At 32.3% G+C, this 25,935-nt stretch overlaps 2 protein-coding genes across 2 annotated transcripts; both read right to left on the bottom strand.

Moving 5' to 3' along the window:
• Nucleotides 1–837: 837 nt before the first annotated feature.
• LOC128985194 (uncharacterized) lies at nucleotides 838–14,230 on the bottom strand. Its single transcript, XM_054404579.1, has 7 exons — nucleotides 14,170–14,230; nucleotides 5,386–5,441; nucleotides 4,305–4,410; nucleotides 3,449–3,588; nucleotides 2,791–3,041; nucleotides 1,785–1,968; nucleotides 838–1,004 (listed from the first exon to the last, which is right to left on the bottom strand). Exons 1-7 carry the CDS (start codon nucleotides 14,228–14,230, stop codon nucleotides 915–917), a joined length of 888 nt encoding a protein of 295 aa, XP_054260554.1. The 3' UTR covers nucleotides 838–914.
• Nucleotides 14,231–15,407: 1,177 nt separating this feature from the next.
• Nucleotides 15,408–22,959, bottom strand: LOC128985846 (endocuticle structural glycoprotein ABD-4-like). Its single transcript, XM_054405781.1, has 5 exons — nucleotides 22,851–22,959; nucleotides 20,258–20,373; nucleotides 17,556–17,673; nucleotides 16,642–16,790; nucleotides 15,408–15,588 (listed from the first exon to the last, which is right to left on the bottom strand). Exons 1-5 carry the CDS (start codon nucleotides 22,866–22,868, stop codon nucleotides 15,582–15,584), a joined length of 408 nt encoding a protein of 135 aa, XP_054261756.1. The 5' UTR covers nucleotides 22,869–22,959; the 3' UTR covers nucleotides 15,408–15,581.
• Between the last annotated feature and the right edge of the window lie 2,976 nt (nucleotides 22,960–25,935).

The raw sequence follows: 25,935 nt of genomic DNA, 5'->3' as shown, positions 1-25,935 counted from the left end.
GACATCCTCTTTAAATTTTGTATAAAAAAATCCTCATATAGAGCCGTGCCGACTTAAAATACGTGAGCTTGACTAATACAAAAGTTTACTTTATTGAAATTATTTCATTCTTTTTAGAGCACTTTGAAGTCGGTCGTATTTTTTTTACAAAAATAAATTATACTCAAAAGGTATATCAAATTATATAGTGTAGGCCTGGATATAGTAGTAGAAAATGCCATCCTGAGCACGGAAAAATGTTTATATCGAGACTGATATTATAACCTTAACAAAACCCAACCTTTTGATGTTTTGTAAAATTTTGTCAACTCGTTTTGAAATAGCAGGGATAAGGTAATTATTTGTTTTTAAGGTGTATTTGGCTCGAAGGTTTTAGCCTTGATAAAAATCATAAACAGGTCAATGTAAAAGTTTACAGGTACAAATACAACGTTTTACAAGAATGAAAAATGTAAATCGTTATACGGCTTTTCCTGAAGAAAAAATAATTAATACAGATAATCGTTTACTTTCAGCATTAGGCTCTAAACCTTTAGAAAGAAAACCACTTTAGAACTGAAGATCCAGCTCTATCGACTAGAACATACGTGGTACGAACGACGGAATATTTTGATCAGTTTAATATATGCTTATATTATAATTATACAAAACTTATTCATGTAACAACCGTACTTTAAAGAAATTTTTTAAGAAAAAAAAAACTTCACATTCAAAACTTTAAATAGAAAAATATACTCAAACAGATCAAAATAGATCAAACCAAAATATTTTGGATAGTTACTTAAATAACAATAGTATATTACTCATTCAAGGTAAACTTAGCCAATAAAACAACAGTTTGCAACGCTTCATACGTTTATTGCTTGAGAAATATTTACAACAGAACAATGGTTAAGTGCCGTCATAGTTTTAGGTTACTGCTGATATTCAGGCTGAGGCGGTAGACTTCTGATGTAGGCCAGACTCTTGGCTATCAGCGGTGGCAGTTCGGGTTCAGCAGGAGCCTAGAAAAATAAAACATTTTTTAAGAAAATATCAACTATTTATAAAATAGCTGAACAACTTGAAAAAACACTATATTCAATGGAAAATGCCTCTCTGGAATAGTGGTGAATATTATGTAAGGAAGCTGCTCTCCTAGAGGTTTAAATGATCATTTATATTGTTCTTGAAACTTAAGAAAGTAAACAAGTTTCCATTTACCCCATTTGATAATTTGGATAGAAATGTTAATTTATTAAAATGATCCCGTTTAAAAAATTATGAGCAAATTACTACTTACTTAGATTTACAATAGTTGTCACAATATGAAAACTCTTGATCATATGGGTCTGTTGTTTCTCCTTAGCATTGTTGTTCTTACTCTGTTTGTTCACGGTAATGGTGTTTTCTATGAAAGGCTCCGCTTACAAAGATCGTTTAACTCTGCGTTGTATTTGTTGAATGGTCAATTTTTTTCTTAAATTCCGATTGTTTCTCACACAAAATGTTTAATGTGATATTAATTTGAAAATAATAGCTTACCTCAACTTAAATACTTAAATAGTGATTCTTACTAAAGGAAATGTTGATACGTATTGTGTAAATCTATGTAATCGAACTTTGAAGATTTTAAACTGAAAGAGTGTGCTTAAAACATTTACCGACGAATTAAAAAGTGAGAAGAGACATATCAAACGACATCCAAATATCTCTTTCTTTGTATTATAAAACAGCATAAGATGTTAGTTTCGTATTTGGACCTATGGGGGTTTTATAGTTTTCTACAGTATGTTTAATCTTACCTGGGGCAGATGGTCTCCGTGAGCTACGAAGCCGTTCTCGTCAGCTGTGTAGGAGGTGGTGATGACTGTACCATCAGGGGCGGTGTAGGAGTACTGCCCCTGGATCACCTGGGCCTGCTCCTTTGGACTCAGCTGCTTGACACCACCAGTGGCTTGGAGGGCGATACCGTTCTCCGTCTCGAAACTGAGGACGAAAATGAACTTAAGGGGTTGAATGTAAGGAACTACAATAACCACCTGATAAATTGTTATATGAGTCGTAAAACACCTGAGATACAGATTTGAGAAGGGACGCAGACAGTCTTAATCCTCAAGATCGCGAATCAATGATTCAGAGAGAACAAGTTATAGGTTTTCTTTACATATTTAAGGTGCAACTGATGAGGTAAAGATGATATTACAATTGACAAATACATTATGTATGTAGTTACACAAATGAAATTCTTTGAGTTTTAGCTTTCACCGTCAATTAATTATAACTTGGTTTTTGGGATGTACCGTTATGATAACGTTGCGAAACTAACTTAACAGGGTTAATACTTCTAAAAATATTTGTAGGTAGCAGATGGAAAAGGATTTTCTTTAGCATATTAAGTGTTTCGTTATAAGAATTAAAAAGTGTTGAGTGTTTTTCTCAAATATTTTTGTAATAAAACGTTTTCAGAAAACATCAATTGATTTGTCTAGATGAGAATCTGGTAAAATTCCTATTATTAGTCAAAAAGTGTTTTACTTATCCCCGAGCGCAACTATTAGATGTTTTTTTTTTTCATTTTGACATGACCTCATGTAGATATTACTGCAGAATTTAATGGTCATCCGAATTGTTCTAACGTAACTGATTATTAGGCAACGGAGTTATAAAAGTAGAAGAAGACCATACCCCTACGAAATAATCCTTTTTAGCCAGCTTTGTAAATTCTGTCGAGAAAATGCGCAAAAATTATAGTGTGCAAATCTTGTCTAAGTCATGCTAACCCCTGTATTATCCCGAGTAAGAACTTACTCGTAAGCGAAGCTGCCGTCAAAGTTGTCGTCCAGGCTTTGCCTGATAATGGCCCATGTGGGGACCTGGTTCTCATGCACGTTGTACTGCTTGACTACGGGGGCGGGTGGTGCAGGTGGGGCGGGGGCGGCGAACACCTTGGTTTTGATCTCAGGGGCTTTGTACTCCACCTGTTGAAGCTGCACCTGGGGCTGGGGCTGGCTGAACTTGACCTGAACTTGCTGAGGTTGAGTGAACTGCTGTGTCGTGTACTGGAAAAAGTAAATTTGTAATGTGGTAAATGTAATACATTGCTGAATCAGATGTTCAAAATATTAAATGCAACCTCTTAGAATACCAGTAAAAAATGGAGAAATAATTTTTTATTTGTATTTTTTTAGATTTCAATACTTTCGACTGAACATTTAGTCAATACATAAAGTTTTTAATTTTGAACAACTATTTACAAGACCTGTAAGATAGTCAATTCGATTACTTTTTTTAATTTTTAACAAATTATACAAATAAGATCAATGTTTCTTATTACTTCTTGAGTATATTCAATCAATGGTAAATGTGATAAACTAACGTTTTTCTCTGAAATCCACAGGTACATGCAAAGTGTGAAAAATAAAAACCTCATAATATATCAATTTAAATATGTACAAAAGTTGTGTACCTGGTATTCCTGTGCCTGAGGGGATGCTAGGATGTAGGCGAGCTGTTGGCCCTGGGCCGGGGCTGAAGCGTACTGTCCTCCATAACCCTGCAGGTACACAATCTGGGCACCAGCGGGGATCTGTTGAGCACCCTGGGCGCCTACGAAAACGATTATCAAGTTCAAGAAAACCTTTGATACAATTACTAAAATAACGTTGACAATCAAAATTATCTACGTTTAGCTTAACTCAAAACATTAATGAGTTCCAGTTTATTACATATTTGCCTTGGTAGAAATGTACAGTAGTATTGTTGGCATCGTCTCAAATAAGCTAATATTTTGGTTCTGATTTCAAAACTTATTTACTTGTAGTAGTTTATTTAATAATGTATTATTTAGCAACCAGAGGATTTAAATGTGCCAGTCATATTTTTACTTATTTTCTAAATTAAGAATTCTTGCAATCAATGTCATTATACAATGTAACGTAGATCTGATAGTAAAATGTATTTTATTTTATAGTTCATTTAATAATTGGTTGATTCAACATCAGCTGGGTTGGACTGTGTGTTTTTACATGAATTACTCAGCAAACTTTGCATGTAATGTGAAGCAGTATTTTAACCATCATAACTATTAATATAGTTATTTTTTTCGCAAATAATTATTTTTATTTATTTGAATATGTTTACCATTACCAAAAATACCGAAATTATAAAATGTATAAAGTGTTTTCAAAACTAAATCGTTAGTCAACATATTGGTATAGATCATATTTAGTAACGTATACAGTATACACGTATTAAGGAAGTTTCTTAGACATTGAAGCTTAAATAAAATAGTGGATCTTAATCTAGTAGCCAGTAGACGTTACCTCCCAAGACGAAGGCCTGGGCTGCCGAGCGGGCCTGAGGCTCGGACTCCTGGACCTTCTGTGGAGCTGGGGCGGCGGATGCTGCGACTAGCAGGGACAAGCAAATCTGGGGAAGATATAATAGTAAGCTTAAAAACTCTAATAATGGACAGTACATAACATTAACCTTAGTTAGCCCTTTTTTAAAACAGTACATAAATAGGCTAGATTTCAATGTTGTGTTCCTAACATCACTGTAATTTCATCTGACCAATGAGGTTTACCGAATGCAAAATGATCAACGCATCGATTATGTAACTGGATTATATAACATGATTTTTGGTAGGCCTAACTGGCCAAACAACAACTATATTGTATTGCTCACTATAAATAAACAGTAAATTTATCTGTATTTATTTGTCTATATAAAAATACAATATGTATTACGAATAATTAAAATAATCTTTATTAATACAGTCCATCTTGCAAAATACAAATCATAAATATGGAATGGCAACTGAAGTTACACTATCTTGCAAGAAAAGATTCTTAAGTGTATTTATAATAAAATGGGTCGATTTCAATAAAATTAATAGACAAAATCGGTCCCAATCGAGGCACATAGTATGTTCTACCTGATAAAGGTAGAATGTTTAAATTATGATTTTGACGATCGTCATTACAATAATTGACAAAGCAAGCACGTAGAATGAGAATATCCAACAAAGTGTTGTCATAAAAGATTACATTTTTGAAGAAAATACTACAAAAACTGAAAAACATCCAACTACATTACAGATTCTTTATCTCTTATAAACTATGGTGTACTTTTTTGGTATTTTTGAATGTTTTAATAACTTATCAATTTAAAATATTTTATGAAGACTGTGGTACTTTATTAACGATATATTGGCTATTAAAACTTTAACAAGTTACCTATATGGTATTTTATAAAAGACATTTAACATTATCTCCTTACATTTCAATTCAATGATAATGCACCTAATGAAGGACGAACAACTAGAAGGCATAGCATGATTAAACCTAACCTAACCTAACCTAACCTATAGTATCTGCTACAGTTAAGTCAGAGACCACTTACCACAGCCAACATGGTGGAAGCGATGCGAATATCTCGGTTGCCCGGAGATGTCGCTCCTTGAAGTATTTATACGTTACAAAAAACCGCTCAAGTAGGAGGGGACAAAGGTAGAATCATAATTTTAAAAGAAGTACGGCCTAACGATTCTGGGTGACCTCAGGGTCAAGGTCAGGACCGGGTCTATCTACGATATCAGACCACTCTTACGTCAAACAGGTGACTTGGCAATCAATCAACAAGGGTTCACAGTTTCCGTTACTCTAGTATACTAAAAATGTACCTGTAGGTAGGATTCGAGCATAGACCTAGTTCAGGCACAATGTCAGTGTACTACTGGAACAATAAGGGGTAGTCTAGTGTTATACCTCTTTCCAATTTTTTCGAGTTTCAGAGTTTCAAAGCTTCTAGTTCGAGCCCGAGTGGAAAATATTCTGGAAACGAATGCCATTTTTATTAGAGTTTCAATCAGTGGTGCTAACTAACAAATGGCCATCGATGGGTACTAAGAAAAACATTGCTTGGAACATCCTTACAACTATACCATTGGAGTAGGAATACACGAACAAAACAATAGTGAAGAAAATAAATTTGAGTTATTTTTGATGTAGTTAATAAACCATTATAATAGTATAGCCAAAATTAATTACAAAAATGGTCCATTTATTCAGGAATGTCATAGGCCTATTATTGACATCTTTAAGATCCCCTCGGTCTACACTCTGTCGACATCCAATGTTTTGAGGTGAGGTTTCCAAAAGTAAATATTGATTAGTCTCCATGGCGGGATGGGAAAATTAACTATTTACCTTTGCATATAAAATCGGAAATCGGATATTGGATGTCGGATATTTGATATTGTAAATCTTAATCGGAAATCAAAAATCAGAAATCACAAATCAGAAATCTTTGATCTATTTACCTATTTACCTATCTTTGATCTATTTAGCTTAGCCCCGCAAGCTTTCAAAGTTCTGAGGTTAGGCGTTTAAAAGTAAATAATGATTGGCCTCCGTGACAATAGTTGGAAAACTCATGAGACTTACGTTTTTGTTGGCATTTTACTGTAAACAAAAGCAGCGTTCAAATGCACTTAAGTTTCTCAATTTTACGAAACTGCTTAAAAAAATTAATACTATATAATTTTTTCATCACGAAAAGAATGCGTCAATAGTAAATAAAATTATTCATTGATAATTAATACGTCAGATTCTAAAACCATTGGCAAATCAACTTAAGTTTTGCTCCTTAGCTTTCACAATTGTTTCCTTGATATTTGTTTTTGGAAACATTTATTTCTCGGTTGTTGAGTTCCGGCGAGGTTATCAAATATGACTAAAAACTTCCTTATTTAAAGGGCTTTACAATGGTGTATAATAGTTTTTACCGTATTTCAAATTTCCTAATGTAATTCGATCATTATTGTGAAAAAAACATGGTAGGGCAAAGAAAATCTATTGTGAAGAATAATACATTTAAGTGCAGGCAACAAATAATTTGATTTTTTCTCGCATGCAACGCTTTGTTTATAACTACCAAGCTAAGACAAGAAACATAGTAGTAAAATGTTTTTGTGATAAAGTTACGGTTATCGTATATTTTTCATATAAGGTTTAAATTATCTCCCGGAATTTCTATCTTGTTGAATGGATTTAGTCAATAGATTCAGGTATTTTACTGATAACATTATCCAAGCGATAAGAAAACCAAGTGAACCAGTAGTCATATTTTAAAAAGATCTATCAGTCATATGTGGACAGTAATCGGTCAACTATGTCTTCGATTCGGGAGTATGTTGAAATGCATTTTATTTATGGTTTGTGTAACGGTAATGCGTCGGCTGCTCAGAGAGAGTACCAGAATCGGTATCCTGATCGCACCACCCCCAGTACTCAGGTGTTTACTAGAGTGCATCAACGTTTGCTGGAAACAGGATCGGTTGAGAAGAAGAAGAAAGAAGTAGGACCTGTGCATGATGTTGCAGCTGAAGAGGGTGTAATTCAGAGAGTTATGGATAATCCTACTACTAGTGTTAGGCAGCTTGCCCTTGAAACTAGTATGTCCCGGTGGAAAGTACATAAAGTGTTAAAGGACAATAACTTCCATCCGTATCATTTTACAAAGGTCCAAGGATTGGAGCCTCGTGACTTCGAATCCAGAAAGGAGTTCTGCCGCTGGCTTCTTCAACGTGATATTGTTGAATATCACTTCCTTAAAAAAATACTATGGACTGACGAATCCCGTTTTACCAGAGAAGGTGTGATAAATATTCACAACATGCATCTTTGGAATAATGAAAATCCAAAAGCCTCCAGAGAAGCTTCTTTTCAAAAAAGGTTTGGGATCAACGTGTGGGCAGGTGTGATTGGAGATCGGTTAATTGGTCCTCATATCTTCGAAGGAAATCTGAACGGTGATTTATATCTAGATTTTCTTCAGCACTCTCTACCTCAGTTGTTGGATGAAATTGATCCTCAACAAAGAGCTGAATTCATATTTCAGCAGGATGGTGCTCCACCACATTTTACTGAAAGCGTTCGGTTGTGGCTATCCCAAAACTACCCGACATGGATTGGACGTGGAGGAAGTGTGACATGGCCTCCTCGATCTCCAGACTTGAGCCCGTTAGATTTTTTTGTTTGGGGTTACATGAAAAGTCTAGTTTACTCAACTGTTGTAAACTCTGAAGTTGAGTTACGGGAGAGAATCTTTGAGGCTGCTGGGAAAGTAAGGGAAAATTGACGTATGAGGTCACAGTTGGCGCAATCCGCAAAAGAGCTAAGGCCTGCTTGCGGGAAAACGGTGGGCACTTTACACCCAAACTGTGATTTGTGCTTCGGACAAAGTATGTCATTGATTTGTTTAATGTGTTAACTATCCTTTCATATTTAAATTAAAGTGTGTATTGTGTTTTTTACTAATGTGTTGTGTTTTTTAATTACAAATTTTCCAAAGTCTTAAAAAACTCTTTAGTTTGATGCAAGTGTAGTCTGGTCAATCATAAATTATACACACCCTCATCATCAGTGGTCAGCTCATAAAATAGTAAGTAAAAGTTTATTATTTTTTACAATATCTGTTTTGGCTTGACCGTGATTTTTCACAATAGTGCGTAAAATTCACCATGGATTTTACAGTAGGTAAATGTTGTTATACATCATTGTAAAGCCCGTTAAATAAGGAAGTTTTTAGTCATATTTGATAACCTCGCCGGAACTCAACAACCGAGAAATAAATTGCTGAATGTTATTTACATTTTCGTCGATATAAAAATAATTTGTTTAACAAAGAATTTTAAATAGAATATTTTTCCGTACCCCAACGATTAAGTGATATAGTAGATATAGTTTATATCTATTTAAAATTTTGTGAGGATTCTGAAAATGACATTGAAATTGACAGTAAGTGCATTTTTAACAGAGTAAAATAACCTTTTTCATAACAACTACAATAATTTTTGAAAAATCTTAATTTATTTTTTATCCTCTAACTATTGAAGTTGGGAACCTCAAATTTGCGACATTCTGTCACCATTACCATGTAGTTTAATGCAAAATTGTATTTAACACTTATGACCGGACACCCTGTATATTACAAACTAATATCATATTTTAAGGTTTTTTGTTGGTTATTCGTCAAAGCATGTGATATAGGGAAATGCCAACAGGGTGGATGGAGATCAAGTATGCTACTGTTCCTGAGTAGGTTTATTCAGTTTTAAGTGAAGCGAAAACCCATTTAGAAGACTATTCAGTTCAAAAATAATATATTACCAGCTGAGTATATGGATGACCCATTTAAGACAGCTGGATAATTGTGGCAGCTGGTACATGTTGTTGTATAAAGATAAAACTCTTCTTGTACATGGAAACTAATTTAAAAAATAGTTTAATAAATCTGAATAAATTAGTGACACTATAAACAACATCTAACACAACATCTAACAGTTAGCAAACGAAATTGAATTTGTCACAGATTGATCGTTAGAAAAATATCTAAACCAGCCAGTCAGGAAAATTAAAATATATAAACAGTTAAAGCGAAATTCCCTTATAGGGAATAATCCATTACGGGGTTGGAATATAAGTATAAAATGCTCTTTGCAGTTATACTCAAGCTTTGCGTTTGCAATAAGGGAGGACACAGTTTGATAAAATTTGTTTTTTTTTTATTTACAGTATTCTATAGTATTACACATCTACCATAGCCATAATGTTCTACCACTTCACCTAAACAATAGAGAAAAAAATTATCAACAATTCGCAAAATATCACAAATTATTCATGAAATGAAAAACATAAACATAACTGTAAACAATCCTTTGACAGTTTTCATTGCGAATCACCATCATCATCAGTTTTTTGTTGCTGCTTGGTTCAAATTAGCTGTTTTCATAAATGCAAAAAAATATAGTGCTGCACCCTGTTGGTAAATCTTAAAACTTTTAAATGCTTTTCCGTATCATAGAACCAACTTTTTTAGTTGAAACAGCTGACTAAATTCTTTAATTCCCTTTAAATATGAATACTCGTAAGGTTAACATGGGGAACTACAGAGTCACTGGGGCGGAGCCCGAAAGGATTTTTGAGATAAGAATATGTCTATATGTTAATCGGTAATGTAAGATATCATCATGCCAAATTTCAGCCCAATCCGTCCAGTGGTTTATGTGTGATTGAACTTCAAACACACAAACAAACAAACAAACTTTCACATTTATAATATTAGTAAGATATATATATATATATGTGTGTGTGTGTGTGTGTGTGTGTGTCCGTTAGCGCGATAACTCGAGCAAAAATGATCCGATTTCGATTAAATTTGGTACAAACAGGTAAACTTGCGTTTATTCGAACGAGTTCGCGAACCAGCATGATTGGACCATGGGAACGGGGGTTCATGGGGGCTTTTATGAAGTAAAAATGGGTTTTTCCCATTTTGACTTAAAAAACATAAAATTTCGCAATTTCTTTCCAAACGATTTTGTAGAGCTTAAAAAAACAAATAATTTAGTATATTGAAACGTTATAATGCGCCTAATGGTTACGGAGAAAATTAAAAAAAAAAAAATTTAAAATTCCCATGTTATTCTTATGGATAATAAGTAAACTGTTGTAGTTTGCTTGTTTATTAACATATTTTGCCCAAATTTGGAAAATGTTTTTATTTCTTACTAACTATTAACATTTTACATAAAAAAAACACTTTTACCCCCCCCCCCACTGTTGCAGCAAACCTAAGTATGTGTTAAACTGATTATATTTAAATAGGGAATAAATGCGATATTTTTAAGGAGACATTTTAGTGTAAATCCAATCAGGCAATTGGAAATTCGCTTATTCTGCAGGCTTGCTGCGGTGGGGGTATTTACTATCACTGCTGCTTTTTCTGTCCAATTGCATTATGTTGTGATATGTTTTTGATTACTCTATAACTTACAAAAATGTTTAATAGTCTATTTGAAATAAAACTGCTATTTTCCCTCTTTTTATGTTAACTGGCAAATTAAAATTATTCATACATATCAAACCTAAACCATTCCAACTGTAGAAGTAGAATATTCACATGGTCCTGACACATAATCTAACTTGTTTCCCAAATAATTGTTATTTAGATTACATAATATTATTCCTTGTTTTGTTTGTAAAGGCTACACCAAAGCACAGCTGGTTATTAAACTATTCTCTCGGTTAATATAACTTTTTCTTCCCATAAATCTTTGAAATAACAATGAATAATGAAAAGGTAAATTGGAAGTTGAGCTTGAATGGGAATATCAGTATTACATTATTAGTCATTGCAATCTAAGAAATTGAGAGAGACATAAAAAAGGCACAAAAAATACTGTGAATAGAAATTACAAGTAAATGAATTAAAATAGACGAAAAATACTTCCTCGATATCACAATAATGGTTTTCATGGATAATAATATTCAATTTCGCTACACATTTTACCCTCTTACCTTAAACGGATACATTACAAGTTTTTTATAATTAACGGGGTCTTGTAACATAAAAATGGCTTTGATGGAACTCCACCAACGAAGAGGAAAGACTATTCAGATTAGTAATCCTGCAAAGATGCGGGTTCAAATGTACTATATCATGTCCAGTGTACTCTGAACATGTCTACGATAAAGACTCCCGCCTTCACAGCACCTGCTTTGTGAATCTCGACCGGTTCCTGGCAGATGCTCTGGTCACAAGACAAAGGTCATGGTTCAAGGACAATATCAATCTAAAGAACATCTTTTTTGTCTGAAATATTAAAGTGTCTATTCATATTGCTTAGAAGAGTCAATCTTTATCGCAAGCTCATCAAAGAGTGTAATGGTTTACGTAAAATGAAATCGTAAAACAGGTTTCTTAAATGGTTAAGAACATTGTAAGGTTTATAAGGACATTGGGACTCAAACTAAAAAAAATATACTATATCCTAAGATTACATGATAGTTAAGTTACGGTCACTGTTGGTTTGTTGTATTTTCATATTTTTAAGTATAGGTGATTCTATTTTGATGATGTCTAAGGTGAAGTCTATTTTGTGTTAAACCCGGTTTTCAACCTTTTTTACATTTCATTTTTATTGTAGTGGTGTTTCTGGACCAAAAATTTGACATAAAATAAGGTTAGGTTACCTGATGTCGTCTTGTGACCACCTCTTGTCTATTTGTCCAAGGACATAAACTTAGACTTCATCAAAATATACTCACATATACTTATGAAGATAAATATACAACCAACCAACAGTGATTTTGATGTCACATTCCGATGTAAAAGTTAAGAACACAAGTCAATAGCAGACCAAAGAAAAACAAGGACATGTGCCAGTCATTATCATTTCCAACTCTATGGTAGAATTTTTGAAATGTGATTTTTTTCTATTGCTCGCTGTCAAATCTTATGATCTTACAGGAAAGGTTATGAAACGTTTTTTTCATCAAAATATTAATAGCATACTGTATTAATAAATTGGTAAAGTGTTATCGAAATATATCCACAAAAAAGCAAACTGCATCAGCTTTCTTATTCTCCATAAGAATAACACAGGGGATTTAAAATGTAATATTATTTAAACTGTTTCTCAATAACCGTTACAGATAAGGCAAATGTTGTCGTTACAATAAATATTTATCTTTTATGTTCTTCAACTTTTGTATTGTGAAATATCTGTATTTACAACGGTTTGTAGAATATAGTAAAAAAAAGTTAAAATAGGCAGTCATTTTTCAAGATGGTGGCCGTATTACAGCATGCACGGGTGTTGATTTATATATGTTGTTACTAGGTACTAGTACTGCACATGCAGAGTTTCACCATTTAGGGAAATATTTCCAGATAGAAGGGTATTTCTCCCTAAAATGACTGGACTATATGGATTTATGATACCATTTAACAAATATGGTGTTTTATGGTAACGAGACAAGGATTTTGACCTTTTCTTTACAAAATAACGAAAAAGCCAATTGAATAGAAAATACAAATATATAATAATAACTAAATATAATAATAATAATAATATAATAACTATATAATAATAATAATAACTAAAAGTGTTTGGATAGTATTTTCTCTTTAACATAAATGTTTCACTTTTTAAAGTTACTAAATATTATGCAACTATTAACGACTACGTGCTTTTAAAGATTAGCTTGACATGTATTTAAAGTACAAGCATGCTATATTACATTAACGCCTAGTTAAGTAAACGCCTTATGCATGTTGCACTTGAAAAACTTGCACTTGAGTTTCAATATTTTGAATGCAGGCTACTGATTAATTTACAAAACATAATTTTGGTTTCTTAGTAGAAGTCAATTATAATTAAAGAATTTTATTACGGAAAAATGCAAATCAAATTAAAATGAAACATATTATTCAATACTCTTCAGTACAATGATTTATCTAGGTTTCCAACAAATATAACACAGATTGTTGATGCTACATTAGTTTGAAGTCATTCTCCCAATCGCCCACTAGACTGCAGCACCTGTCCGTCTCTACAACATAATGACCCTATATTAGGGATATATTTTATAATTTTTAAAGTAAACTCTAAAAAATTGCTGTATATGCAAAGATAAATAGTTCAAGGAGAAGATATTAAAACCCATCCTCAATATTAGATGATACACTTTAATAGATTATTCGTGGCAGTAATAATAGTCAAATGATTTAACAATAGTGCAAATTTTTTAAACTTATTATTTACTTTAGAATGTAATATTGTTATTTTTGTAAGATGGACATCTCTAATAAATAGGCGATCTACATAACCAAGTTGAGTACCTTGTATATGATTTTACTTGTTTACATCTAAATATAGCGCCCAGTCCACTAGGACATGATGTTATCAGTGACTTGCCATTGATTATTAGTGAAATTTAAACTTGGACCAAGAAAAATAAACTCAACCGTAGAAGCGTTTCAATCACTAGAACTTTGAGTCAAAGAAATGTGGAACACTTTTGGTGTAGTAACTCGTCAATCTATGACAAAACTAAGATTACTTTCTGTGGCTGGGGTTTCCAATAAAATACACCGTTCTCTATTTACAGTTATGAAACTTTTTTTGATAGATCTACAGCTTGAGGTATTTTCTTGATCATCGCAGTAATCAATTAGTATCCGGACTCCTATGTTGATTGGTTGGGTTTGATCCATAGCTTCCAAACAGCAATGACCTGAGATGAACACTAGGTCAGCAAATTGCCTGATTTGCATGGAAAATACACACTACTACTTAACTAAACCCGTGTGGCACTCCTATGATCATGATCCGACTACGTAGTCCCTCAACCTTGTCCAGCTCCAAGCCAGAGGGGCGCAGCCGAGACTCCCAGCACATCCTGGACCTTGGGTATACCTTGACCTACCCGTTGTGTGATAATAATACTCCTTTTACTTTCCACAGTAATTGTTGAGGATGCCAAACGTGTATCTCTCAAGTACGAAGGAAATGCTGGGAAGGATGGTACGAGTGTCGAAATGGAGGGAAAGAGATGTTTTGGCAGGAGGTGAGAAAGAAGAGGCACAGAGTAAGGACAAATATGTATGAGAGTTAAACCAAATATATTACACAGGTATTGAAGTAGAATCTGTGTATGCTGGTACCATCATTTTCTCCTATTTTCGCTAACATTAATGGCTAAAGCTTGCTTAATTAAGGTAACTTGAACATTGATGAAAAATTTACCTCTATATCATGGTACTTGAATTTTAAAATTAGCCAGAAAAAAAGTCATTTATGTAAGAGAAATATTTAAGTAATGTTTGGAAGGTAGTCTAACTTGTTACAAATAACAAATCAATATCTTACATGTTATACCTAAGAAGAATAAATTATTACCCGTTTATTGTATGTTTACTAAACAAATAAACTAAAAAGCTATCCAAAACATGTTATTACAGTAACATGGTACAAGTTAGATGGTTAAAGCTTTAGCGCCTTTATCGACATTAATCTGAGCATGGATGTTGATGTAAATTCATTACAAACATCTTTGCTAATCAATTGTTAGCTACATATTTAATTGATTTTACTCCCAATCATCAAGTGAAATTTGATTAATATTATTTACTAGCAATAAATTCATGTTTTAGATATCTCCTAGCTTTATTTGATTATGATTGGTGACACCAGTACTTCTTTATTAGCATAGTCCAGTTGAATACTGTAGTATAGATGGTATATCCATTCAAAATTACATAATTTACTATTAGGTGCAAGTGATAACTTTTTTTAATATTTATGAAAGCTTGTGCGATATCATAATAAAATTATATGAATGTAAGTATCATGGAAACCACACGTAAATAGCTTATGCATACTTCTTCACTAAAAGAAGTACATACCTTTGTACTACTCTGTAGAGTTCTCATCTAATGGTTTTAATATGCAAATATAAAACTGTGGAGCATCATTTATAATAATTCTATAATACTGTAAAACAGATTAATTTGCATAATACAAAGTGAGTTGTCTTAGACCGAGCTGGGATTTGTGATAACGAAAAACACAATGATTGATTTTGGTAGAAAATTAAATATTTAATTACAAAATAGACAACACATTTGGGCGCGGGCAAGATGAAAGTTGAAGAATGGTAACTGTGTATGGTGTATGGTTGGGTGTCCAGGAATGACTCTATGTACACTATATCACAGAGCGTCGGATGCTGAATGGAGGAGATGTGTGTCTAGTACCTGAAAACACACAGATTATTAGTTACTAATGACATTTATATATCATGAGCGTATGGATTTAAGGTTAACCGTTTCTCAAATACAAGCTACCTTCTATCATTTGAGTTTTTTCTAGATACATATACAGTAGACTTACACCTTAAAGGGGGCCCCATTATCACATAGGGAAAAAGTCGTTGGTGATAAATAATATTTAAACACCGACCTACAGTGTTTCAAATATCATTTACTATACTACATATGGCACTATACAGCATAATATACTCTAATCACTAATTCTTGTTAAAATGAAGGGTTATTTAATATTTACGATCAGACTAAATTTAGGCATAATTTAAAATGGTTGTTGTAAAATAATTATCCCTTAATAATGCCTTCATAGCATGGTATAAATAAAAAGAAAAAGCTATGCCCACAAAACATCAATTTAATTTTTTTTTTTTTTTAAGATTAGGGGTTAAACAATTAAATTAAGTGCAATATATAACTTTTCGTTTAGGGAAATTTCAATTTTTAAATAGTTCTCATCTTTTGAGACTCGTTAAAGAATGTATATTACTAAAAAAGTGCAAATTTTGTTTGATTGTTATTTTGTTAATTTGATTAATATAATGGCATGATTAAGGAACTACCTTCGGTACAGTCTTAACATCTCTCCGTTTGACCTGTCTACCTCAGAAAGAAGTATTTAATAGCGTTTTAAATATAATAAAAGTATTTTAAGAATCTATCACTTCCGAGTGACTCTGAAGAGTCTTTTCCGGCCTCAAAATGCAAGTTCTAGATTGTCGATCAAACATAACTGATCTACACGAACGAGAACTGACACCTTAAGAAGACTACTTCTCAGAGTTAACCCAGAATACTAGATATAACTGCAATAATGCACGAAATAGGCTCTCAACCCTCGTTTATTATGTTTACAGCATGTGGTTTAAAGGTTAATAACATGATTGTGTTTTATTAATACCTATTATATTATAAATTTATTAGTTAATACATTGTCGAGAGTATTTATCTAGGAATATTTGACGGGGTAGTTATTTCGGTTACCTTTGGCCAGGGGTCTCTGGTGGGGGTGGGTGAGCGGCGATGTACTCCAGAGCTCTCTGGATTGCTGGTGGGATTGGTGGGGGAGTGGGGAGATGGTCACCCTGAGGGGCGAAGCCCTGCTCTCCGGCGGTGTAGACCAGGTTGATCACCTGTAAAAGTAATTTTATAGGTAACATAATTATTAAATAATCTTGATGAAGATTTGGAGTAACTGTGGACAACAGTTGTGGAGAATACAGCTGTTTTGATGAACATTTTGGATAACACAAATTGGTATTGAAACTAATCATAACTAATGAACTTATAATAATCTAGTATCGTTGTTTGGATATTGTGTTACAAATGTTATTTGATAACAGTCACTACTTCTTCTTCATCTACCGTATAAACCCTAAAGGCTGTAATACGTTTCACTCTAAAAGTCTAAGTATCATAATAATCAAACGCCAAATAAATAAATAGTTAAATAAATATTTAGCTATATAAATAGTTAATTGTATAAACAGCTTTTTCGATTATATCTATCGCCTGAACCCCCCAAAGGTTTTTTTTTTACATTAATGCACCGCTCGTTACTATACTATCTGAGGTTGAATATTAATCCGATTTCTTGAAGCTAATTAAATATTTAAAAGGTTGTTAGCGAAAAGCTTTTCAACCCCGAAAAGGTTTTTTACGTATAACCTATCCTTTATATTAAATTTCTTATCTTTTTATATGGATTTATGTTAAACTAGGCTCTAAATACTTGGGTTGAGGGACTTTATCATTACACAGGTCAAGCTATGGGTGATTGATTGGCAAGATCAGTAGTCCAAGTCTCCAGGGCAGAAGTCCCGTAGTCTAGCCACTAATATAATCATCCTGTTTTTTGAAGATGATATTTTTCATATTTTGACTAAAGTATTATTTACCTGTCCCTCGGGAGATGTGTAGCTGTTTGAGCCCTGGACACTGATGGCTTCGTTTTCAGCCCCAGCGTTCAACAGCTGGCCGGACTCTTCTCCTCGGATGCCGTTCTCAGTTTCATACCTGGAAAGAAACATTGTTAGTTTTCTTAACAAAACTTCTCCATGGTTTATGTGTTTATCAATGAAATAAATATATGCTATGTTGTAAGATGCATAACGCAAAATTCGGGATGAGATAGGTGAACAAATTATTAATAAACTAATGAAATGATAAAAATATATATATATGAAAGATGAAATAATATTACATACTCAACTTAGGAAATTGAGGTTTATTGAATGAATTTTCTATCACGATGATTTAAAAACAAGTTTTTACGAAGTTGTGATAGGTTGTTGGTTTTGACTACTACGCAACACTTCTAGTTGCGCTTTTTTTGACAATTAGCTAGGTTTGTGTAGTATTTTTATGCTCTACTCTCACCATAAAATCAGATTTAGGATTTCAAAACGTTATAAAACAAATCTTTCACTAACTGTAAGGAAAATGTCTGCATTTCCTTAAACCGAAACTTAAACTTAAGAAAAACTTCAAAGTAAGAAAATCTATTTTGGCTTCATCTAAAATCTCATCACTGGCGTACATATAAAAAATCTGTCACCTTAATATTGATTTAACTATTAGCTATTTTAGCAACTATAGTTACCAAAGTCTACAAAGGATTCATCACAGTCAGTAGTAAACATTGATCGAAACTTTTGTTCGCTATGGTGCAAAATAGCTTTGAATAGATGCGTGTAAGCAGGATATTGAAAATGTAAAACTATGTAATATCTCTGATGTTGTTTGTCTTGGTACTATTTATATATATTTATATATATTTTTGCATGGTTTGCTGTGTGACATTTTGACAGAAATGCTGTTGGTTTAGTTTGCAGTGGAATATTTTTATGTTTTATCTTTTAAGAAAATACTGAAATATTAATTTAAGTCCATAATTTATACAAAGCCTATTTTAAACATCTAAATGGCCGAAATAAATCTTGAATCTTGAATCTATAACTAGTTTTCAAGATTTATAAATTTAATAAAATTAGTTTAATTCCATAAATTGAAAGCTAATCACTTGTAATTTCTATGGGTAACTTCTTAAGCTATTTCTTCATTCTTCAACATCTAATAACAAGCTACGTGTAATAATAAGTTACTTGCACCATTATATACACTCTGCACGTTTATTGGTTTCTGTTATAAACAACAAATGCACTCGCCACGATCACGAAGGCCAGTTAACGATGACCACAAACCACGATAGTCCGCGGGTCACTGGATGAGAGGTCAAAGGGTAGCCCATTTTAAACCAAGAAGACCCCGACCTCTTACCCAACTTGACACATGAACCCGTTCATAAAGGTAAATGCCAGCGTGTTGTGAAACAAATATATCTTTACGTTACGCCCTGTAGGTGTTGGCCGATGCAACTATGGTATTGACTGAACTTAGATTGTGCCTAGAGGTGTGCAAAGGTGGGTATACCAAAATGAAATAATGATAGTGCATAACGTTTTTCAAATAATATAGCTTTCTTAAAAATCTAACCAAAATCTGTTAAAAGTTACCTGTAAAGCTGACAGCAACTAACACACATGGAAACCTTTTTCGCAATGACAGTAAATAAAGGTTAATTTGAAAATGTATTATTATCAACCAAATGTGTAACTTTATATTTTTTATATTTTCGCACTCCTTTGTCCTTTGTACATTAAATAGTAAAATTATATTTTTGTTTAAACAATCCATGACTTTAAAATTTGTTTGGCACAAACGCCTTATCATCGCTCTTAAATGCGTAATTTTATTAACAGACCTGCATTTTAAAACTAAGGTGACCATATACAAATATTTGTCCTAAATACAGAAATTACGTTTTCAGTTTGAGCTTTGCGAATTACTTTTAGTCAGAAAAACGAGTTCGCTATAGAGTGAAGTATTTCTCTATCTGGCCTAGAAACGTGAGAAAGGCTATTTGGTTGATATTTAATATATATCGTTTAGTATAATAATTATAGGTTTGTTTCGTTTCTATTTTTGCTAAATAAAATTATAAGTTATGTCATACAGCACCTTAATATTTAAATAATACATATTACACTGATGGTCTAGCCTTCAACGTAATATGTATGATGTAAAAATGAAGGGTAATGGAATTTATTTTTTATGTTGTGCATACTAACATCATGTTGTGCAAAACCATTATAAAAGACTTAATTTATATTTTAAAATCTTTGTGGTGCTATATTAAATAGGTTTACTCTTAACACAAATAAAAGTTGTTTGATTAGAGTAAATTTATAATAAGTTATATTATACAGTACATTATAATACTGTTAACTGTTAATTTGGTAATGTACAAGTTTTTTTATTTTAAATTTAAGACAAATACTAGGTTTACGGTTTAAAATTTCCACGTTTAAAATTTAGTTTTGATACGAATTGATATTATTGTATTAATCGTCTAATTTCTGAAGCATCTACAAATTGTGGCTGATTTCATATAAATTAAAATTTCTAATAGACATTTCATAAACAAACAAGCTGCAAGTGCATTTATACATGATTGCTAAATTTATGCAGCTGCATGAAACAATTTAAAGTTTCAACTATGTAAGCACGAACATGTTTTAACCACTCTATTAACACTCACAGGAATCTGTAAGATCCATCAGCGTTAGGGCCCTCTGACTCAGACCTGATGATGGCGATGGGTTTTTGGCCCTGAGGAAGCGCAGAGGCCACAGCGATTACCGCCAGCAAACACACCTGAAATACATAAAACGTTAAAATTGTGTCTTATATCAATTTTAGATGTATTAATAGTTTTAGTTTTAACAAAATGTTTTGTTCTTTGTTCACCAGAATGGTTGTAGTATTGCATCTCGATTGACTGTTTGTTACTCGTAACCTTACTTAACGTTGTCTTTTATGTCGTAATTCCTTTTAAAACCTAAGTTTATAATTGGATATTTTACAAATGAATTTTCCTATGGGTGTCAATATAAAAACAATCTTTTTATTTTATAAATGTTAAAATACACAAATGGAAAATGTGTATCCAAGAAATTTTAGATTATAGTGATTCGTCATTCTCAAATTTGATTTGGAAATGATTCTGATCATGAGGGATGGCATTACTAAGCTATAAATTAATTATTTTATTTAATAGTCCACTTAATAGATTAAATAATAATGTAGTAATAATATTGAACACAGGCTACAAAGATGATAATTAATACGTAAATGAAAAAATAGTTTAAATAAGCACTAACACATAATTAAATCAATGAGAGTTGAATGGTTTGTATGGAAAAAAGTATGGTCATTTTCTACCCACATCATCAGTAATCATCCAAGCAAGCTTATAAAGTTTACTACACCGGTAAAACCAGTCATTCAAATCTCTCAGAATGCATTTCACAGTGACTAGTAATCAGCTGTTTTGTGTCATCATAACCATCGTCTGCTAGTTACTGTGGCCTACAACTCGCAATACAAGCTTCACAACATTGCACAATCACGGTTGTAACCAAATCTTTTGGCGGGTTCGCGCCTTAAACGGGATTCGATTGCCAAAGTTCCCGCGAATTTCCTGTCAAGGCCCTTCAAGTTACGTAGCTTCTACACTCCCACGGGTTATGACATTTTTACGAATATCTTTATGGTTTGGGTGGTAATGTTGAACTCTTGCCTCACTGACCCCGAGAGCTTTCACTTCATCTGTTGATTCCGGGGAATTGATAATCGATGGTGGTTTGGGCAAAAAAAAAACATTTTCAAGGTTCATCATTTAAATTTCACTTATATCTTGCGTTGGCTGTTGAAAACTACAGATTTCAGAAAAATACGGATTTCTGATTGGGAATACCGAACTACAATTATTGTGATTAATATACTTTCATATTACTATTTCTGAGATATGATATTATTTATGTTTGTGTATATTGGCCTACTTAAGTCTACATAGTCGAGAGTAGACTTTAAGAAAGTGTCAACGGTTTAAAAAGATTAATTTTAGAAACCAATCAGTTAACTGCCTAGTCTGTATTTAGAGAGATTAAAACTAAGGCAGATGATTTATTTTATTATTATTATTGATCAGGTCAATTTGATAGGTCAAATTTGTTATTAGGTCATTGTATAAACAATGATGGTATTGCCTTATCATGATTTTCTCACGCATTCAGTAGCAATTAAGCTAGTACAATCACCAAAGCTATCAATATATTCATTTTAAGTTTTTTGGTATAATTAACTGCAAAATAGAGGTTTTGAGATATCTAGTTTATGCACGATTATATTTCATTAAAATGTTCAATATATGTTAACACTAGAAATGCTTAACAACATGTAATCTAACGTGCAATGCTCAGTGCGTGAGTGCTTGGTGATATTTTAAATATAGATACTTTTAGGAAACGTTAGATATTTTTTCTATGCAGATTAGATATTGGCTTACAAACGTTGGCTTTTCATTTTATAAACGTTTAATTCAAACATGTTTTTTTTTTATAAAGTCAAATTAATCAGAAGCGTTTTTAGACTCATTTAAAATAATTTTATTTATGAGAGTATGTCACTTTGTAAATTAACAAAGATTAAAAGCTTCAAATATCGATAATTAGTTAAAAATAGTTATTCAAGTAAATTTAATATGCACACGATGTATAATTTCTGGTTGCGAAAAGTGAAACAAGGCGGACTATCGATGATTATAACTCTTTCAATATGTGACGTTTACGCCCGGTACAGACACCATCTCACAAAAAACTACCATCAGAGACTAGCGTTATAAAAACAAATATTATAGTTTGATAAGCTTAAGACCTATATATTAATATCATCTATATATATAATAACAATATAATACAAATTAAGTAATTACTTGTATATTTTTTATAAGATGCGAGCTTTTGGCAACAAAAATAAAATAGACCCTCAAAACAAAATGAGAAACCAGTTTTAGAGGCAATGAACCACGGGCTTACGAGGCAAATGCTCAGTATACTATCATAAATACGTATTTGGATGGTACTTAATACGACAAACTATTAGTGGAAATATTTGAATTTTAAAAATATTTACATTTTTTATATTTGAGTTTAAACGTACAATTACTACTTGATTGTCTTTGAAATTCTTATAAATTGAAATATAATCTCCCTTACAAAAATTAATTAACGACCGGGCAATTAGTTTAATCAACCAACCAATTTTGTTGATTAACGTGTAACCATAATTACCTGAACTAATCCCTGCATGTTGTTTGGAGTCACACCACGAATATGATAGCAGTGGCGTTGGTTGTCTATTTATATGTTGAGAATTTCATCAGTTCTGTGGAGCCCCTCCCCCGCCATTCGCCTACCAAATGCACTACCACCACCACCACCACCAACCACATCGACACCACAACCTTCTAGATGCAGATGCACTAAGGTCAAAGCTATCACTGCCACGCCTCCAGTGGAGATAACACTACAATAGTGGACGCTCCTTCGGTTCTTCTAGGCTATGTTATTAGAGCTCTAGACAATTAGATAAATCATTTAGTATTACTTGTATTGACATAAGCTTTTGGATTCTTTTAATAGTTCCTCCTTTTGCGTCTAAGGGATATGAAGTTTTATTTGGCCTTTATCACCCTGTTTACAAAATATTTAAATATTTTTTCTCGTTATTATTGTAGAAAACGAACTAACCTCTTACCTAATAATTAACAATTTTTAATATTTTAACGATTGGAGGAAATTAAATGGTAAAATTTGCTCTATAGTGAGCATTAAAATGTTATTTTTTTTAATATGAGCGTGTTATTGATTTTATCAGTTTATAACCAATTGACAAAATTTAAGTTTTTCTTTTATAAGTGTTTTTTAACGAATCTTTGAATTTCTTTGGACTTATGTTATGCTTTCACAGACATGTGCTATCAAATTAGTATGCAAAATGTATGGATATGTATGGATAGGATAAAATACGACACGGTGTATGTTTGTAAGATATGTATTAAAACAAGCAGCTCCTACCAGATATTATACAAAACTATTATAATTATGAAAAGAACATTTTTGGTTTTATTTGTCATGTTGTTTATGCGTTCAAAATACTTAATATTTACACATTTTAAAATAAAATATAGTGAAATATCAGTCATAGAAAAGGTGTTGACCTTGGAAGGAAACCAAAGGTAGTTCGCATTAACCTTGCAGATATCTGTATTGAAAAATATGTGAAGGCGAATCGTCTAATATCAAAAACAATTTTAGGTTGATCATTATTTTAAAACTTTCTAAACATTCTTTTAAAGTAGCAACACACTGATTATTTCATTTCATTTCATTCATTAAAGTAGCAACACACTGATATGATATTTAAGGAATCGATATTACAACTGGTGTAGAGTTATTCTAAGAACCATGTATGTCTACAGATTGACATTTTTATTTCCTAAATAAGACCGTTAATTAATTGTCACTTTCAAAGTGATCTATGTCAATAACGTGTATGCATACTATAATTGACTCTTCTGCCCTTCTTTGGTAATTTTCTTCTATATATTTACACATCATGTACCATGTAATATCAAGCTAAAATATCTCAATTTAATGTTAAAACTTGAACAATTTTCTTCAAACTATATTTTTGTAATTCTATGGATTCTGGTTCTTCAGATGTTTAAGTGTCATATTAGTCAGGAAATTGAAATTTATGATCAAATTTGACTTAGGTAATTTATGTAGTTTGTAGGAATTGTATTTATGTAAACTATTAGCAATAACAAAATAATACCGGTTTAAAAACGCATTCTAAATTACAACAATCATTGTTCTTATGTTGATTAAAAACATATTTTAACTATAACGGTTTCTTCAGAGAAAGGCTTAAAGTCTGCTCTACTCATTAACCAGGCCAGACACATTGACCACCAGATATAATGAGCTGTTAATGTAACCGTTGCATTAATCCGACTATTATCTAATATGAAACAACCGGTTCCATAGCCTAGTACATAGTGGTCGACCTAGTGACTGCGATGTGACCTTGTCATGGCTTGCCGGTCAAAGAGGTTTTGTAATAAATGAATTTTCAAATGACACCTTCAATTCATATATTGAAGACAGTGATATTTGTACCACTATTAAGATAAGTTTCCCACGTATGGAGACGTTATCTTACGGTAATGGAAGATCTTTTTTTAAATACATTTCTAAAATTAATTACCATTGTGATAGTGTTGACCCTTTAATTAGTCCATGTATATAATCCCGTCACTATTACAGAAAATATCAAGTACCTCCATTATAGGTCCATTATTTAATTTTTTTTACAACTTTTGGCAAAATATATTTCATATTCAAGAAGCTCGGATAAGACATCCGGTGCTTTGTCAAGAGGGAAACGATCATGCTTATCAAAAGCACACACTGCTTGAAAAAAGATTGTATTAAGTGCTTTATTTCAGACAAGAGGTGATAAGGTTTATCTGTCTAATGATATTTAATCAGTGTTCTCAATTAGGATGTCATTCATGTGGTGGATTTGCTAAAGCTACATACAGGTGTACACATGGTATGTATCACAACAATTACTATCAGTAAAAGTAGGTAATTGGATCCTACTTAAATTTTATTCTACTTAAACTGTGAAATTATACATTTATCTTTTTATCTTTTTAGATACTAAAAACAAAAGGTACTATTAACAAAAATTAATTTCCTATGGTAAAAACCCGTAGACAAAAAAAAGTTTTGTTTTATAATGCCCCTTTGTAGGAAAAGATATAGGCTACTATCGTTGTGACATTCATAAATAATATGTTAGCTGGGATTAAAATAGCTTGGATTTAAAATCGTTGTTAAGTATGAGAATTGGCGTATAAGTAAGGAATATATGTTGATGAATTGGCATGATACGAATCGAACTGGCTTGGCCTTAAATTATACCGTTCGTTTTAATTTTGCCTACAGTAGGTTGTATGGAAATCTTTGTTTTTGACGGAGTGATATTCAAATAGTTAAATAATAAATTAATTACAATTACAAACACAAGTTTTCCACATTGTTTTTCCCTTGGTCGTTGATGTCATTTTTCATGTTTACTTTATTAACTAATTTAAAAACCATCGTTTCTTACACTAAAACGGTAGTGATAGACGGCAAGTACAAAGAAAAATAGTAATAATCTTCTGTGTGTTTTTATTCATTTACAAACTGAAAATATTCACTATATTTATTCTTGGTGAGTATTCAAGTTTTTTGGTTGTATGAACCTCTTAACATAATCCTTTGTGGCTGTTTTTAGTTTAGAAAACTACAAATGCGTTAA

The sequence above is a fragment of the Macrosteles quadrilineatus genome, unplaced genomic scaffold, assembly GCF_028750875.1.
Source record: "Macrosteles quadrilineatus isolate MER2022 unplaced genomic scaffold, UCM_ALF_1.0 Scaffold_2__2_contigs__length_208266976, whole genome shotgun sequence".
NCBI lineage: Eukaryota > Metazoa > Arthropoda > Insecta > Hemiptera > Cicadellidae > Macrosteles > Macrosteles quadrilineatus.
Note: the sequence above shows the minus strand (reverse complement) of the source record. Positions and strands in the feature narration are given on the sequence as shown.